Source organism: Chiloscyllium punctatum, chromosome 23 (assembly GCF_047496795.1).
Source record: "Chiloscyllium punctatum isolate Juve2018m chromosome 23, sChiPun1.3, whole genome shotgun sequence".
Classification (NCBI taxonomy): domain Eukaryota; kingdom Metazoa; phylum Chordata; class Chondrichthyes; order Orectolobiformes; family Hemiscylliidae; genus Chiloscyllium; species Chiloscyllium punctatum.
Window position 1 is genome coordinate 59738345 of NC_092761.1, and position 19389 is coordinate 59757733.

General features: G+C 41.7%; 1 protein-coding gene across 3 annotated transcripts in view; it reads right to left on the reverse strand.

Annotated features, from left to right (window-relative positions):
* Positions 1-10576: 10576 nt before the first annotated feature.
* chek1 (checkpoint kinase 1) overlaps positions 10577-19389 on the reverse strand; it is a 41656-nt gene continuing 32843 nt past the window's right edge. For all 3 annotated transcript variants that reach the window (XM_072593063.1, XM_072593064.1, XM_072593065.1), the window contains exons 11-13: positions 16904-17035; positions 16518-16619; positions 10577-13177 (exon numbers count right to left, since the gene is read on the reverse strand). In XM_072593063.1, coding sequence (XP_072449164.1) covers positions 13082-13177; positions 16518-16619; positions 16904-17035 — 330 coding nt within the window. In that variant the 3' untranslated portion in view covers positions 10577-13081. The remainder of the gene's footprint in view (positions 13178-16517; positions 16620-16903; positions 17036-19389) is intronic.

Below are 19389 nucleotides of genomic sequence, written 5' to 3' on the forward strand. Positions count from 1 at the left end.
AAAGGCAAGTCCAACCTAACCAATAAAAGCAAACGTTATATCACCAGGCTCGAACACACAACCGTTTAAGTGATCAGGTAAAAATGTCACCACTACACCAAGTCAGCACCAAGGTGAGACAGAAGGCCATGGACATCAGCCTCCCTGCAGGGTTTAAGAGCATTATCCAGATGGACTCTTCAGTGTGGGACTGAAGGGGTCCGGGCAGGGGTGGGGGTAGTTCAGGGTGTGGATGCTTGTACTGTTGGTAGGAATTTAAACTAATTTGTCAAGGAGTCGGGATATGGATTGCATATACAGTAAGGAATGGCCCAGGGACAAGTATCAAAGTAAAAAAGAGTCAGTCTGGAAGGTAAATGGTATATCATCAAGTTAATCATAGAATCCCTACAGTGTAGGTCGAGGCCATTTGGCCCATCAGGCCCGCACCAGCCTTCTAAGGAGCAACCCAGCCACACCTATAACTCCACGTTTCCCATGGCTAATCCACAAGCCTGCACAACTCTGGACACTTTGCGTAATTTAGCGTGGCCAGTCCACCTAACCTGCACATCTTTGGATTGTAGGAGGAAACCCATACAGACACGGGGAGAATGCGTAAACTCTACACTGACAGTCACGCCAGGCTGGAATCAAACCCAGGCCCGTGGTGTTGTGAGACTAACCGTTGACCCACTGTGCCACCCTGATACACACAGTGAATCCCCAATCCCTGTTGGACAGAGAGAGAGAGAAAGGGAAGGAGCAGAATCCTATCGAGCTGTTCCCAGTGAGTGGAGTTTTTCGCAGTGAGTGGAGTTCACAAATCCATGCTTAGCCAGAATTGATACTTACCTTCATACCTTGTTCTTTTGTTACATAACCAGAGGCAATTTAAATCACTGCACAACAATGTAGTCTCAAAAACACAATGAATTTACTTCAGAGTAGAAGACAGCTGTTTTCAGAATATTGATAACCACACCTCGGGGCAAGTCAACTCCCCATCCAGCGTTCCAAGCTTCAATTATGCCACGTGTAGATTATGAGGCAATGTTTCAACTAGTGTTTCTTAAACTATCATATTAGAAACAAATGTGCAGTGTAGAAATGATTTACATGGAAAGTTAGAGCACTGGTCTAGAAACATCCCATATGTATCTCATAGGCACAGTAGTAGTGTGTTCCATACCCAATCAGATCATGAAGTGATCAGCCTCCCCACAAGGCTCCACCCACCTTACTTCAGCTTTCGTTACTAATGTTTCCTTCTAACCCTTTCTCCCTCATCTCAATTGCCTCGAAGGATATCTGTTGTTCACCTAAACCATTTTACATTGTGACAGATTCCACATTATCAACTCTTTCAGAAGTATCCAGGGAGAATTGAATGACATGTATCCCTGTTATATATCTTCCACCTTTTCCTAGTGTCATTTCCTTCTTATAAAGATCACGAACATAAAGACGTCCTTTGATGCTGAGGTAAATCCACAAAGGTTGATATCCTGTCACCAAGTCACCTTTTAGTTACACGTGCATGTTACATGACACTGACACAGCTAGCTCAGAGTCAGCTGTCAAGTGAACAGAACCTCTGACATGCCTATTTATATCTGTCAGCCAGGGCGCCCTGATCGGACCAGGTTAATAATGCCAATCAGGGAACTCATATTCTATGAGGTCAACCTGGCTGACCTCATTCCAATCACTCCTGTCACCTCCTTATAAAGATGACCACAAACATAAAGACCTCCTTGGTAACCAGAACTATGACCTCGACATGCTCACCCTGCCGGAGATTCTGGGGAATGAACCAAATGAAACTTTCTCAACCAGAGGAAGCCGGGATTCCCTGGGGAGGGGAAACGGGAGAGGAGCCCAATTGAAGTGTATGGTCAGATGCATTGACATCCATTGAAACATCGAAACTTGGAGCAGGAGTAGGTCATTCAGCCCTTCGCTCCCATTCTATCATTCAATGTGACCATAGCTGATCCCCTATCTCAGTGCCATATTCTCTGCATATCCCTCAATGCCCTTTAATTCTGAAAAATTCCCTATCTCTTTCTTGAATATATTCAGTGACTAGGCCTCGGCATTCATTTTTGGTAGAGAATACTAAAGGTTCATTTGTCCTAAATGATCTACCCGGTATCCTGAGACTGTGTCCTCTGATTCTAGACTCCCCAGCCAATGAAAAAATCCTCCCTGTGTCTAGTCTGTCCAGCATTTTTAGAACTTTACGCATTTCAACCAATAATTTCCCACCCATCTGAACTCTAGTGAAACTCTAGTTAAACCAACCTCTCTCTCTCTCTCTCTAGGACTGTCCTGCCAACCATGGTATTAGCAAAGTGAATCTCCACTTTGCTCCCTCAGTCACTCATTCTCACAAGTGTCTGGCTCAATTTCAGTGCATCATGGAATTATTATAGTACAGGGGGAGGCCAATTCTTCCCATCACACTTACAGTGGCTCTACTACCATGTACCAATCTACTGCCTTTTCCCCATGTCTCTGGGCACCATTACTATCCAACAAAATGTCCGATATCTTCTTGAATGCCTCAATTGAACCTGCCTCCACCATATTTTCACTTTAAACCACACTTAAGCACTTAGGATATGGCAGATTCCAGGCTGTAATAGCTGTTTTGGAGAGGTTCTGCATAGTGAGATGACTTGGTTTCAAGTGTTACAGCCCCTAAGTCAATCCAAGAAAGTTCCATGCATGCTGGTGTCAGTGCTAAGCAACGAAAGGGAACTTACAAGGGCAGAGGGCAGACGATATCAAATGAAAAATTGCAGTGAAACTGAAACAAATAAGTATGTGTTCTCTAATGAGCTATAAGCCTCTGGCATGCGTGCCAAAGCAATTAGTTTCCTGATGACAACCTTGTATTTACACAATTCTGCGCCACAGGCAGCACATTAGTAAAAATGTAATGAGTTCAACTTAGGCACACGCCCAGAGATGTACTCATCAAATTAATTTTCATTGTCTTGGAAATGCTAAGTGTCAGTTTTGGGGAAAGGATTTTAGACACAGGTGTTTACTCAAACGCTCACATGGTAGGTGTGACAGACCGTTGTCATCAACAATCTACCTCAACCCCAACCTCAGGACCTCACCTCCGAGAGGAGGTTAAAATATCACAGAGGGGTCAGTTCCATGCTTTACTTCTCTTTCAGGGCACACTGGAGACTTAAGGGTTAAAACTCCCACTACCAAAGGATCTACTGCAACAGTAACTGAAAGTCTGTTCTCTTTCAATCCACACATGTGGCTACCGCCAATACACGCAAATAAGCCTAGACAAGACCTTTGTCCTTCCCATACAGAAATAATAGCCCTGGCCCCAACCCAGTTAACTGCCTCCCTCTCCCATTGTCCTACTTCCCCTCCATATTAGCATAGGTATGTGAGTTCCCCATTTGTAGCTGGCAAAACTTTTCTGTTTTAATTCCTTTCCGTCAACACATAATCATGGAAGATACAATAATTGGTTTCTATAGTCTATTCACACGTTGTAACAGGACATCCACATTCAGCGGGTTTTGTAAAATTATAATTGCCTACTTCAAATTATGTGATGACAATCATCCATGTGACTGATAGGTCTTTGTTCAATTCCAATAAAATTTACTGTCTCTGGGTGTAAGGCAGAGATTCATGAAGAAGAGTCACTACAAGTAGACACTCGGCTACTTTAGAGACACTTTGAATCTCTCACCGGCTGTCGGATAATAAAGCTACTGCTGTTGTACAGAAAACTTGTGTCGTCTGGATTTGTGGAACCAAGCAGACATCAACACCGGGAGCAGCAGTGTGTTTATCCCATTTCTCACTGGCTATCCTCAGTGAACTCTCTGATTGGTGTCTGAAATAACTTCACAGAGGCCAGTATTCCCATCAGCAAGTCACCCTTTATTTACACATGCACAGCACATGGACTCGGACCCAGCTCCGAGCGGGTCCCTTGAATCAGGAGAATCCCGAGACCCCTGTTATTTTTTTCTTAAAGATCTTTATTTAATTTACACCACCACGAAGATAGGAAAACACCCGAGTGGCCAGTGACAAGCACTGCCCTTCACATCAAAGGGCAATGCTGTGCGATCAAAACAGCGAAGGGGAGGGTAGGGATTCAATTAAGATAAAGTTGGACGGGAGACTCCTGCTTTTTTTTTCTTTCTTTATTTTCCCCAGCACCCTCATAATTTTATAAACTTTAATAAGGTTACCATGCAATGCTCCAGTGAAAAATGTTCTAGCCTAACTATCTTGTCCTTATAACACAATCTCTCCATTCCTATCTTTCCTGAACCCTCTCTGATTTAATAATACCTTTTCTATAGCAAGGCGACCAGGACTGCAAACAATACTCCAGATAAGATGTTGGTGAGGCCTGTGTAATCTCAACATGATAGCTGAATGTCTGTACTCAAGCATCTGGGCAATGAAGGCAAATGTGCTAAACAACTTGTTAACCAACTTATCTATGTGTGACATAAACGTCAACAAATTATGCACCTGACAACACTACCAGAGTCCTACCATTAATTGTCTAAGTCCTGCCCTTTGTTTCAGTTACCAAAATGCAATACCTCAAATTTATCCAAATTAAACTCCATCTGCCACTCCTCAGCCATTGACCCAATTGATTAAGATCTCTTTGTAATCTTAGATAATTGTCTTGGTGGCATTCAAATTCATGACCTCTATGTTTTGAGTTCACACCAGAGTCATTACACTACTATACATGAGAGAGTATGTGTATGTTTGGTACATCGTACGTGTATTGTTCGGTCATCTGGCAGAAGAAATATTGAATTGGCAGCAATAACTCAAGACAAGATCAAATTGACAGAAAGTGTGAAAAGTAAAAGTTTAATTTTTCAGCTTACTGAGTGCTTTCTTTGCTTCAGCTTGCTGCAAATTGTGAGGAAAATAGCTGCATCATTTCTACCCATCGACAAACATCATCAGGTAGAGAGAAAGTAGTTCTGTGCGCTTTGAAGGTGGAGATCAGAGAGGTATTGGGTCCCTGTCCATTCAGTGAACATTGGAAGGTAAAACCGACCTGGGAACTGGTGAGAGAATGCAAAGCCAGGCGAGAGGAGGACTGTTGGGGTAGGTTTTGGGGAAGTGAGTGGAAAGATCAGGAAACTAGTTAAGAGGAATTGGGGGGTGGGGGGAGCGGGGGGCAGGGAGTGGAAAGCAGGTCCATGACTGGGATTCAGTAAAGAGCTCTGAGCTGCAGGAACTGCAGAAATGACTTTCAGATGTGAATTGGACCTGATCAATCACATAAGGCTTAGTTTTCATTTAATAACTGCCAGTCATGGGGGAGCTTACCAGTTCTTTGCATAAGGACTAATATCGCAGAATTTAACCATCAGGATGGCAGAACTATAATAATTAAATGTACAGGCGAGAGTGAAAACAATTCCAAAACTGCAAAGAAGCCAGGGGAAGATGGTGCGGGATCAGGATGGGCAATAAATGCTGGCCTAGCTAACAATGCCCTCATGAATGTATTAAAAAACATTTATTTCCATCTTGCAGCAGCTCTTTGTTGTAAGTTTTCAATTGTTGAGCAAATCTTTCTCAAGCTTCCATGGAATGGATATGGTCATTAACTCCCCATCACCGAAGCTCAGTAGCAGCAGTGTGTACAATCTACAAGATGCCCTGCAGAAATTCACCAAAGATCCATGGATAGCATCAACCATACCATGGTCACTTCCATCTAGAAGGTCACGGGCAGCAGATGCAAGTTCCTCTCCAAGCCACTCCTGACTTGGAAATGTATCATCGTTCGTTCACTGTCGTTAAATCAAAATCATGCAACTTCCTCCCTATGTGCATTGTGGGTCTACCTACAGCACATGGACTGCAGCAGTTCAAGGAGGCAGCTCACCCCCATCTTCTCAAGGACAATTAGGGGCGGGAAATAAATATTGGACAACCAATATAGCTGTGTTCCATGAGCAACTAAAAAAAATGTTTTGATTGTGAAGCAAATAGTTCTTTCAAATCAAGGGACCAAAACAACAAAAGGTGTGGTTTCCCCAAGTCCTATATGCAATTTCAGTATTTTTTTTTATTTGGGACATTTCTCAGATCTCTATTAGTCTCTGTATGGGGAGAAAATGCTTTTGATTTCCTTCATAACTGTCCTAACCCCAATTTTCAGATCAGATTGTTCTTTTCTGATTTCCCTGCCTGAGAAAACAGTTTCTTCCTTTGTATTTACCCTATGAACTCCTTTAAGCATCTTCAGAATCTCGGTCAGATGCAGTGGGCTGTAATTGCAGCATTTAATGCACATATCAGTTGCCTGTGGATATTGCTATCTGAGGTTGATCATGTGTTGACCCTGAGGAATGTGAAACATTTCTGGGGTGAGTCTAACCTGGTGATTCCTGAGCAATGAGAAAAACTTTGCAGCTCTCATATTTCCCAAAGTGATGACATACTCCATGTACCATGCAAGTAGAACGAATGTTTTCAAAATTGCTTTCATGCTCTTGTGGATATACTTCAACAGTGCCTTTGTTCTGCTACTGGATGTGTTCTATGTACTGTTTTACAGTGAGTTGTGCAGTATTTTTGAATTTACATTCTTCCATGAACTGGTTTGTTGCTGTCAACAAACAAACTTGCAAGTTTTCTAGCACCTTCACATCCGCATGCCATCACAACATACTCTGCAGTACTTCTGAAATGTGTTTTATTCTGAAATGTGTCTTATTGAATTCTTCGAGGAGGTGACCAAGTATGTGGATGAGGGTAGAGCAGTGGATGTAGTGTACATGGATTTTAGTAAGGCATTTGATAAGGTTCCCCATGGTAGGCTTATGCGGAAAGTCAGGAGGCATGGGATAGAGGGAAATTTTGCCAATTGGATAGAAAACTGGCTAACCGGTCGAAGTCAGAGAGTGGTGGTAGATGGTAAATATTCAGCCTGGAGCCCAGTTACAAGTGGAGTTCCGCAGGGATCAGTTCTGGGTCCTCTGCTGTTTGTAATTTTTATTAATGACTTAGATGAGGGAGTCGAAGGGTGGGTCAGTAAATTTGCAGATGATACGAAGATAGATGGAGTTGTGGACAGTGAGGAGGGCATTTGTCGTTTGCAAAGGGACTTAGATATGATGCAGAGCTGGGCTGAGGAGTGGCAGATGGAGTTCAACCCTGCCAAGTGTGAGGTTGTCCATTTTGGAAGAACAAATAAGAATGCGGAATACAGGGTTAATGGTAGGGTTCTTAGTCAGGTGGAGGAACAGAGGGATCTTGGGGTCTATGTACATAGATCTTTGAAAGTTGCCACTCAGGTGGATAGAGTTTGTAAGAAGGCCTATGGAGTATTATCGTTCATTAGCAGAGGGATTGAATTCAAGAGTCGTGCAGCTGTACAGGACTTTGGTTAGGCCACAGTTGGAGTACTGTGGGCAGTTCTGGTCGCCTCACTTTAGGAAAGATGTGGAAGCTTTGGAGAGGGTGCAGAGATTTACCAGGATGTTGTCTGGAATGGAGAATAGGTCGTACGAGGATAGGTTGAGAGTTCTCGGCCTTTTCTCGTTGGAACGGTGAAGGATGAGGGGTGACTTGATAGAGGTTTATAAGATGATCAGAGGAATAGAGTAGACAGTCAGAAACTTTTTCCCCGGGTACAACAGAGTGTTACAAGGGGACATAAATTTAAGGTGAAGGGTGGAAGGTATAGGGGAGATGTCAGGGATGGGTTCTTTACCCAGAGAGTGGTGGGGGCATGGAATGCACTGCCCGTGGGAGTGGTAGAGTCAGAATCATTGGCGACCTTTAAGCGGCATTTGGATAGGTACATGGATGGGTGCTTAATCTAGGTTAGAAGTTCGGCACAACATCGTGGGCCGAAGGGCCTGTTCTGTGCTGTATTGTTCTATGTTCTATGTTCTAATCCAGAGGGCAATTAAGGATCAACCAGTGTTGTGGGTCTGGGGTCACATGCAGGCCAGACTAAGTAAGGATGGCAGTTTCCTTCCCTGGATATTAGTGAACCAGATGGGTTTTTCCAAACAGTAAGCAATGGTTTCATCGTCATCATTAGACTCTTAATTCCAGACTTTAAAAAAAATATGAATTCAAATTCTACCATCTGCTGTGGCAGGATTCAAACTCAGAACATTATCTTGATCTCTGAATTAACAGTGCTGTGATAATACCATGAGGCCATCACCTTCTCCCTAAAGTAATCCTTACAGATCCAAAGTACAACTCAATGGCTGAACACACCCAAATATAAGTGGAACGTGTGGGCCTTCTGCATGCACCAGGAAAATGTCCAGCTTTCGATTTTGTAGACATGTGGCAGAAATGCTATTGACAGAGGTAATGTGCTTCAGCATTGGCTGATACAACTACAGAGCCATTCACTGACCCAAATTTGCACAAGGAGTATCTTTAAGCTACAATAAAAACCATCTGGTGTCCTGTTTTACATGAAGTGATCAGAAAACCAGAATCTGCTGTATAACAATGCCACTGTGTGCTGCTTTAGTGGAGATTGTTTTCCGTGCCTGTACGGCCAATGTGTAGGATTTGCACCTTTCTCACGACTTTGTGGATCCTAATTATGGCCTTAATAAACATACCCCACTTGCTTAATGGCTATACAAATGAGCCCAGCACTTCATGCCTCTATAAGATAAATCCTACCCTTTTAAAGAATTTTCCTAGATGATTAATGCTGTCTGGAGCGCTACTAATAGCCCCCATTGCTTCAGGTTTTGTTCACAGATGAATCCTGCTGTCTGTGGTTTAAATAAATGCTTCTTGCCTTCACTGCAGTTTAAATAATAGATCTTTTACCTCTTCTGTAGCCTGAATAGCTTTCCAATATTCTTCCATCACACAATTGCTGGTTTTATTTATTATTTACCTCTTTATCACTTTCAGTCTGGTTTTATGACATTCCCAGGTCTGTGACCTAGTTTTAAGTTGCTTCTGTGGTTCTTCAATTCCCTTACTGTAACCGTATCTCATGGTCCCTGCTCGCTTTTCAAGATGCTGAGATGTCCAGTAGATATTACAAATTAATCTTTTTGAAAGCACGTATCCATAATATTCAAGTCAGTGGTCTGAAAGGGAATCAAGAACTATGAAGGTTGTCGACAAGGGTATCGCTGAGGTAGAACACCAGACATCTTACTGAATGGCAGAGCAGGCTCAAGTGGTTGAACTGCCTACCCCTGGTCCTACCACTTATACACTCATGTAATAGGTTGTGATTGATGGAAGCATTTGAAACTTTCATGACTGAGATCAATACGATTTTTGGGGAGTAAATATTTAATTAACATACAGCCATGATATAACTCCATGGTTACCTCCATAACTAGAGACAGGCAACTTCACTTGTTAATCCTGTTCTTAGTTTCCTTGGAGACTCTGCAAATTCCCTTCAAAAAGATTTTAGAACTAACGTAGAAAATTTATGAGGGAAGTTTACAAAAGTTTTGCTCGAGTGTGAGGAATCTCTTTTGAAGAGTGTGTTTAGACAACTGCTCACTTTACATGTTCCTCCTCTCCTGAAGAAAGGAATGCATAGTGTAAAGTTTAATCATTTTTAGAGTTTCCATCTTCCTATCAACCAAACATCCTCAGCCAACATGGAGAGGCAAATTCAAACCCAGGACCAAATATGTAAGAACAGTACTTAATCCACTAAACTATTGGCACTAAAACGTTACCAAGTTTAATATTGAGGAGGAAGGGAGAATTCTAAACAAGCTTTCTTCCCCTGATTATTCTGAAAAAAAACCTCTCCTACATAAATGCATTCTCCAAACACCTCAATAATTGTCATGAAGGTGTGGTCTATTGCTCAGTGACAGCTATCTTACCAAAATTGAAAAGGTATGGGTCAAGTCCCACTCTGGAGACTCAGAATACAATCTAAGTTGAAACTTTAATACAGTACCGAGGGAGTACCACACTTTCAGAGGCACTGTCATTTCAGAGATTATACAGACATCCTGTGCACAGGGGTGTTCTCATCAATACATCTATTCCTTAAACTGAATCATTAAAATAACAGATTAACTGGTCGTTATTATACTACGGCCTGTGGGTCTTTGTTTAGTATAAGTTTGATGCTGCGTGTCTTACACCACAACTTTTCAAAACGCAACCTCTAGCTGTAAAGTGTTTGGGGACATCGTCATACCGTGAAAAGACCTATATCAATGCAGAGATCTCATTTAATACAGGATTTATCTCACTGTGCTACAAGGTGATACAATGCATATTAAAAGCAATTAAAAGATTAGATATATCACGGTACATTGCTAAATTGATTCAGTACGTATCTAGTTTGTGACTTGCGTCATACGTCCAATCACTACTCCATGTTGTAAAGGTCACAGCATTGGGTCAATTCCTGCACCGGCTGAGGCTATCATAAAGAATTCTCCTCAACCTCTCCCCTTGGTCAAGGAATGGTGGCCCTCACCACCACCAGTCGCCTCTCTCTGAGAGGGCAGCCTTACGGTCCGGTAGTAGCTTTGGTTTATCTTTATATCCCGTGTCATAATAGAAACTGAAACAGTACTCTCATACAGAAACTTTTTATTCATTATTCCAAAATATTACTTACATTTTTAAAATGGTTTTCTGAACAACAATTCCATGACAGGAGAAGTCAGCTCACTAAGCCCTCCTCCTTACAAACAGTATTGGTACACAGGCTGTGTGTCTAGTTGGCAAAACTTACCAAGTGAACTTTATGAATAAAACAAGCAGGATTGTAAACAGGGCAAATGTCAACTTTTACTTAAAACTGTGCGAGGGTCAGTGGAAAAGAGACAAAGTAAGAGGATCAGAGAAAAGAAAAAAAATGCCAGAAATCTAAAATCAAAATACGTAATGGATCACACACCAGAGAGAAAAAAAGAGTCCCTCCTTCAGATTGCCCTCTTCCTTTAATGCATTAGCCATTCCTGCAGTATCTCACATTGTTTTTTTTTGGTCAGGTAGTAAATCAGGTTCTCACCAACATGTACCAGCTAATCCTGAAAGATTCCCTTCTGCAGAAGGGGAAAGCATTTACGAGTTTCCAAGACCCAGTAAACTGACCTCTCACAAACTCAAGACAGTTAGATTTCACACACAGAAATACATCTACAAAGACAAACAGAAAATGAGAAAAAAAAAGATGAAATATAGGATTCTTTAAACATTTGATACCTAGTGACATTGCTTGTTTGCTGTATATTTCAGATCAAGAAACATTAACATCACATAGGATCAGGTAGAATCATTTTAACTAAAGGAGAGATGTAATCTGCAAAAACATGATTCTTTGAACCAAAAAATGTCTGTTTTTCTTTCACTTCTCAGAAAGGAACAAACTAAATCAAGCTCTATTCACAATCACACAACTGAGGAGATCGAATTTGTATCCTTTTCAATGTTCTGAAACATTTATAATTTATGGTGTTTAGGTAAAAGTGTTTCATTCCTAAATCGTGAAGCTTTAGTCTTTATTAAAAGACAGATCTCTACCTAGCTGTTTACAAAGTTATGAGACGCTATGCTTGACATTGTTCATCACATGTGCAGCATGCAACTGGCTGCAGGGATTAGCAGATTCTATTTGGAGCAATGCTGCAGCCTTCTATTGTATATTCTTCTATTAAGCAGGAGAGGATACTGGGGTCAAAGAGCAGTCTAGGCGATGATCTTGCGTTTCCGACACAAGGACAGAAGCTGCAATGCCCATTTCCCTGACTCATTCAAACCTGCCTCAAACCATATTTAAAAAAAATTAATCTGGGAGGTGGGGGAACAGAGCAAATGAGAAAAACAAACACTGCTATGTTAACTTTTGAACCTGATCATCATTGAATCCTTCTGGCTCCTTAAATCTAACTCATTTCTGAAAGTGTGCAACATTTTGATTTACCCCAAAGTGTAAATCTGTGGTAAATTGTGTACCATAACAGCAGAATACAACGTCCACGATATATAGACCAGTAACTGCACGCAAGCTAGACGCTTTGCTAAATTACTGAGATGTGTGTTATTTGGGCACCTGATGTATTCGTTACAAATTGGCAAGTTTTTCTGCAAATCATGATGGAAGACTAGATCAATAGACAGTGCCATGCCCACAACAATGCTTTTACAGATGATCTGAAAATTCATATTATCCAATTTTTACAAGGTTCAAATTTGAACAGCCAAATAAGACACCAAATCTAAGATCGTGCAACCGACAACCATAACAATAGAACTGCTTCTAGAGAGCCCAACTGAAAGTTAAAAATTCCCAATCACTCCATTCCTTCACTAATCCCTACATTTCTCAAACACTCAAAGTTCACAGTTGGTTGCGCTGTGTGTATAACACTGGTATTAAAATGAAACCCAATCAAAACATTGACAATTTTTCCAACCCACCATCCCATCTTATGTGCAAAGCATACCTTGACTGCATTTTGAAACTCGATTTTAAAAAAGGGCTCTTCCTGATTGTTTCTGAAAGTCAATTGGTCCACAGGTTGGGAGGTGTTGCAATATTTGGTCAAACCACCCTGGGAACATTCCACTGTTCCCTTCATTCTCATCTTTCAGTAGATATCATTCACAAACAACTTCAAAGGCTGTACTGAATCCGTTGATACCCTGATGCTCCACATGGTCAGATGATTAGATGAATTTCATCCAGTGTTACATAACTGGAGTCCTACAAATTTCAGAAGCTCCTCCTAACTTCTAAAGGAAAAAGCAAGTGGATTAAACACCTAACACATTCCAACAAAGACTCATGCAATGAATCTGTCACAGAATCACCAGGAAAGCAGAGGATTTGACAGAGTTGGTATAGTCTGCTCAAAATTTACAAATCGGCATTCTAGTTGATGATCCATTGTCTAAAGTGTCTCCAATAACTATAGAGGGGAGTAACTTTTAATACTCAAAACATACACACAAGCTCACAGTGTCCATAAACCGGGTGGAAAAAAAAAGTATCCCAGTTTTAATCTCAGACAGTTCCTAGTAGCAGCCTTGACCCAGCAGAGACACAATGCAATACAGGGGCTCAAAAGAAAGATCAGGTTACAGGCAGGGGAATCTTCTGAGAGTAAATGATGTCACTCAGTTTGCGCCTGATGCCGACAAAGTGCCTTTTGAATTCGAGACCATCTCCCTGCAAGAAAGAAATTAGTAAATATTACTGCAAGACCATGGTTTGGGAGGCAATTCCGTAAATAACCAAAATGCAAGAAAATAGAATTTAAAAGGCAGGATTCTTGGCAGTGTGGAGGAATACAGGGATCTTGGGGTCCACGTCCATAGATCCCTCGAAGCTGCCACCCAAGAGTTGATAGGATCGTTAAGAAAACGTATGGTGTATTGGCTTTCATTAGCAGAGGGATTGAGTTTAAGAGCTGCAAGGTTGTGCTGCAGCTCTATAAAGCCCTGGTTCGACCACACTTGGAATATTGTGTTCAGTTCTACTTGGAAGGATGTGGAAGTTTTAGACAGGGTGCAGAGGAAAGTTATCAGGATGTTGCGTGGACTGGAGGGCATGTCTTGTGTAGAATGGTTGAGGGAGCTAGGGCTTTTCTCACTGGAGCGAAGGAGGATGAGAGGTGACTTGATAAAGGTGTACAAGATGATGACAGGCACAGATAGAGTGGATAGCCAGAGACTTTTTCCCAGTGCGGAAATAGCTATCACTTGGAGGCATAATTTTAGGGCTATTTTAAGATGATTTAAGGGAGATGGTAGAGGTAGGTTCTTTACACAGAGTGTGGTGGGTGCGTGAAATGCACTGCCAGTAGTAGTAGCAGAGTCAGATACATTAGGGACAATTAAGCAACTCTTGGATAGGCACATGGATGATAGGAAAATGAAGGATATCTAAATTAGTTTGATCTTAGAGTAGGATAAAAGGTCAGCTCAATGTTGAGGGCTGAAGGGCCTGTACTGTGCTGTCCTGTTCTATGTTCTAGAACAGTTGCTTCTGTCCTCTCACGATGTTTCCTGAGAATTTTATGCTCCTATTTTGGATGGAGGGGTGAGGGTCACTTTTTATAAAACTCACTCATCGAACATACAAAATAGCAGAAGAAAGCCATTCGACCCCTCAAGTATGTTCCACAATTCAATAGTGTCGTGGTTGATGTATTTGTTTTCATTTGTCCCTCCAACCTTCGATTGCCTTGCTTTACAAGAATCTATTTCCAATCACACTCCTGGGCAATGGAATCACCAGAGGTTGAGAGGGGCACACAAATCCACTAATCATGTTATTTCCAATATCAGTTGATATGGATGTTGGGGGCTTGACTGTACTGGGTTTATCTACTCCAGAAACCAAGGTCTTAAAAGCCAGCAATTCAAATCAGTTGCTTTAACAGGGGTCACAGATAAACTATGGCCGCGCAAACTTAAGTCTGTACCAAATTCTAACCACAAAAATGACCACAGTTTGTCTCATCAGCAACATGCATTTATATAATCTAGTAAATGTGACGTGGAGTTGCATAAGAAAATATTAGGACAGTTGAACAAACACTTCATCAAAGTAGTAAATTTTGAGGAACACTTTAGAGGGAAGAGAGGCTGGGAAAGTACTCTGGGATTAATAGCATTCACAACTAAAAGCATGAGCTCCAAAGGTGAGCTAAAATGCTAAAACTGGAGAACAGATATCTCAGTGTTGTAAGGTTTGGGAGGTTAAAGGGATGAACAAGAGCACAGACAGATTTGAATACAAGAACATAAGTTGAAGTTTTGAAGAGCCAGGACGTAATGGAGATCAGCGTACACAATTTAGGATGCAGGTCACAGAGAGGTGAAAGAGTCTAAGCTATGGAGGGTAGAAGCTGGTCTGACTAGCAGCATGTTGGAACAGTCAAGCGTAGACCTAACAAAGGATGAGGCTTTCAGCAGTGGTTGAGCAGAAGCAGGAGTACATTTGGGGGTTTGATGATGTGGAAGCAGGTGGTTTTACTGCCAATGCCCATAAATGGACAGAACCTCAATTTTTGTGTCAAATACAATAGCAGGACTGCCAATAATTTGGTTCTGCACCAGTTGACAGACAGGGGAACACAGACTTAGCCAGACCTCACTGCTTCTCAGTGACCCCTACTGGTAAAAGGCATTTGGTGAGAACTGCGAGCTCCTCTGCCTTTGAGGGCTGCAGCAAACAATCTTAAATTAAGAATAATCACTTTGGTGAGGAGCTCCGATATTGCCTGTGCAAACAACCGCAGCATATCAGGACTTTAAGAGGTTTTCCAAAACAAACCAAAGCAAAACATTTTCTTCCCTCATACAGGCCTGTAGTAACAGTAAGACATAAGGGTTTTGGACATGAAGCCAACTGGCCTTTTATTCACCGAGCCCCTTGAATCAGTCTGAAATCTCAGACATAAATCTACACATGGATCTGGGCCAATTCAGAGTTCAAAAGTTTACGTAGTCTAGTTTACAAAGCAGACATCAGATTCAGTCAAATTGACATGCAGAGCCATTGGGGACAGTAACACTCCTTTTCTAGCTATTTTCAGTTAATTGTGCTTACTCTTATCGATGCCAAAACCACTCAATTACAGTGCGGAGTTGACGTAGCAATGGGAAAAATAACTGCACACACAAAAGATTCGTGAGCATGTGGTCACTCCAAAGTTGTGACAGTGACTTTAAGCCAATGCTTCATGAACGTGTCAGAATCTTCCCAGCTGTCCAGGAAGAAGGATCTGTGCACCACACAATAGAGAAAATACAGTGGTGGGCTAACTGTCCAAAGCACTGAGTGTTATTGCTAACACGAGCCGTATCTCAGACTCCAACAGCACTGTCTACTAGACATACCAGACAAAACTTCAGGAGGATTGCCTTCAACAGAAAGAGTACTGGGTCACTGTATTACATTCCTCTTCGTTTTGAAAGTAAACTTGTGCAAAACAAAATTGAAGCCAATTTGTTCATTCTTTTATCTACTGCTTTGAAGCTTCTAACTCTGTTCAGAACCAATGCCCAACCAAGTGGGGACACAAATACCTCTCTTCACTCTCCCCCTCCTCCCCCCCACGTCCAAAGTCTCCCTGTATTATATATTTTCCTAATGCTAATCATTTGTTCAACTAAATCGAACTTAAAAATCAGGATGAACACAAATTCAAACAGCACCAGTTAAAACTGGGGATAACTGAACATAAACATTAGGATGCACTGACATGTGGCCTTTTACTGGTTACACAGTTTAATGTTTTTTATTTTGTCAGATGTCAATGGCATTAAATTTGGTGACAGTCAAAACACTGATGAATTACTGAGGTTGCAGGGTCATGTAGGTGGGGAACTCTTTTCTGGTGTGAGTGAAGATCAATTAAAGGAAAAGTCAGCAATCCTGTCAGTGAAAATGGTCAAAAGATAAAAGGAGTCACTTGATAATGCCTGACAATCCACTTAAACCGCCTCATCCCCAGGTAAAAAAACCTGTTAATAATAAGACTGACATAACTAATTTTTACCTTGGACAGTCTGAAATCTACCAGAATCTTCTCATTCATCTCAATCAGATTCACTTTGAATATCAGCTTGTTGTTCCTTCTGTCCATGGTTGATATGGTCACCTAGAAAATCAACACAGATGTACATGAATCATAATGCTCAGGGCTCCACAATACATACCATCAGCAATACCCAGACTGAAAGCTCCTGTTTGGGGAGAGTGACCTGTGCTCAATGTTCTCTCCATTTCTATATTACTGAACCTGTGTTCATGACTCTTCTAGTACGTGAATTAGTTAGTTCAACACCTGACAGAGTGGCATGCAACAAAATGCTAACTTAAGCCCTCAGGTAAATTTCTTGAAACAAACTAATCGTTTCATCCACAGAGATGTTAATTTCCTACCTGGTTGTTGCAGCTCTTCTTCCAAGTGTAGCCCAGTTTCTCACAAACCTCCTTCAGGGCCAGGTAGGATTGTTCAGCATTCAACTTAGTGAAGAACCGAGTCATTCGTTTCACTAACCGTTGCCAAGAACTCTGTAAATCAAGTAGGTTGTCATGAACACAAAGCACTCTGATGCAGTGCACAAGCAACTTGTCAAACTGTGTCAAGAGTTGTTAAAGCCACATCTCCTGAAGAATGCCAAATGAGAATGACCTGAAGATCATAGCTCTGTTTTAAGGGTTTGTTCCAGCCATCCTGTGAATACAGAACCAGTGACAGACAACTACTGTACTCCCTAACAATTCAGCTAGTACCACAAGATTTATATTTATCAATAACACACAGACAGCTCAAAGATTTAATGTGAACCTAAGAAACAGAAGCGGAGCTTATGGCCCCTTGAAGGTGTTCCAACTTTCGACATAATCATGACAAGTGTCTTTGCTCCAGCTGCATTTTGCATTCTTTAATTTGGAGGGACTAAGAACCTGTCTATCACAACTTTGAAAATATTTATTGTTGGAGCATCTACAATCTGCTTCCCAAAAATATTAAACTTTTCAGTTAAACTTTCCTCATCTCAGTTTCACATTCTCCAGCAAGGAAAAGCAATCTCCCTGAAAAAGGACTTTACAGGTTAGACAGTAAGATCATCTCTCATTCTTCTAAATATGGGAATAAAGAACACCAGAATTAAGCTGTCATTACTAAAACATGTGAGTGAGTGAGAGAGTGCAAGTGAGCTCAAGAACAAGAGAACGCACGCGAGAGACAGCGAGCAAGCAACAGCCAGAGAGAACATGCGGGAGAGCGAGCCAGTGTGAGTGAGAGACAGCCAGAGCAAACGCAAGAGAAGAGAGCGCGAGAATGCATGTGAGAGAGAGCGAGAGTGCCAGAGAGGATGGGAGAGATGGAGCGCACGTGCGAGAGAGAGAGAGACGGAGCGTGCGAGAGAGAGAGAGACGGAGCGTGCGAGAGAGAGAGAGACAGAGCGCGCGAGAGAGACAGAGTGCCAAGAGAGCGCATGAGAAAGAGAGCAAGCGAGCAGGCTTCAGCTATCTGGATTATTAAGATTCCTTCCAGGGCAGGAGGGACCTGTACAAGAATGACTGGTTGCACCTAAACTGGAGGGGCATCAATATCCTGGCAGGGATATTTGCTAGTGCCACATGGGAGAGTTTAAAGTTGTGTGCCAGAGACCTGGGAACCAGTCTACAAGGTCAGCATGTGGAGTCATTGATGAGAAGGTTGATGTTAAGTCAAGTAAGTCTAATGCAAAGATGAACGTTAATGAACACAGCGGCACTACTTTATTTTAAAGTAAGGTGTAGAACAGGCAGATGAGCTTCAAGCTTGGATAGTACATACAGCTATGATATTGTAGTCATTACAGAAACTTGGTTGAGAGAAGGGCAGGACTGGCAGGTCAACGTTCCAGGGTTTAGATGTTTCAGGTGTGATAGAGAGGGATGTAGAAGTGGTGGGGGAATTACATTACTGATTAAAGAGAATGTCTCAGCTGCACTAAAAGAGGACATCTTGGAGGGCTCACTCAGCAAGGCCATGTGAGTAGAACTCAAGAATAAGAAAGGTGCAATCACTATGATGGAGTTACACTATAGGCCTCTCAATAACCAGCGGGAGATAGAGGAACAGATCATGTGAGCAGATCATGGAAAGATGCAAAAACAGGGTTGTTGTGGTGGGTAACTTTAATTTGCCCCATATTGACTTGGACGCCTTTAGTGCCAGAGGAGAATTTGTTAAGTGTATCCAGGAGGGTTTCTTAATGCAATGTGTAGACAGTCAATGAGGGAAAGGTTCATAGTAGACTTTGTATTGGGGAAAATAAGCCTAACCAGGTGATTGAAGTTTCAGTGGGGGAGCATTTTGTGAATGGCTATTATAATTCTCTCAGTTTTAAGTTAGGTATGGATAAGACTGGTCCTCAGGTGAAAGTGCTAAATTAGAGGAAAGCTAATTATAACAGTATTAGGCAGGAACTAAAGAAATTAGACAGGGGACATGTGGGAATCTTTTCAATGGCAGCTGATTACAGTTGCTCCTGCATGCTCCTGACCATACAAACATGCTCCTGTGAGGATGAAAGATCAGGATAGCAAGATTAGAGAACCCTGGATGACAACAGATATTGCAAATTTATTCAAAAAGGAAAAGGAAACATATTTAAGGCTTAGGAAACTGGAGTCAGTCAAGACCCTTGAGGAATTTAAAGGAAGCAGAAAAGAATGCAAACCAGGAATTAGGAAGGTTAAAAAGGGCCATGAAATATTCTTGGCAAGTAAGGTTAAGAAGAATCCAAAGTCAGTTATATGTACATTATTAACAAGAGGGTAGCCAGGGAAAAGGCAAGTACACGCAAGGAAAAATTTGTGTGTGGAGCCAGAGGAAATGGGTACGGTCCTGAAAAGAATACTTTGCAACA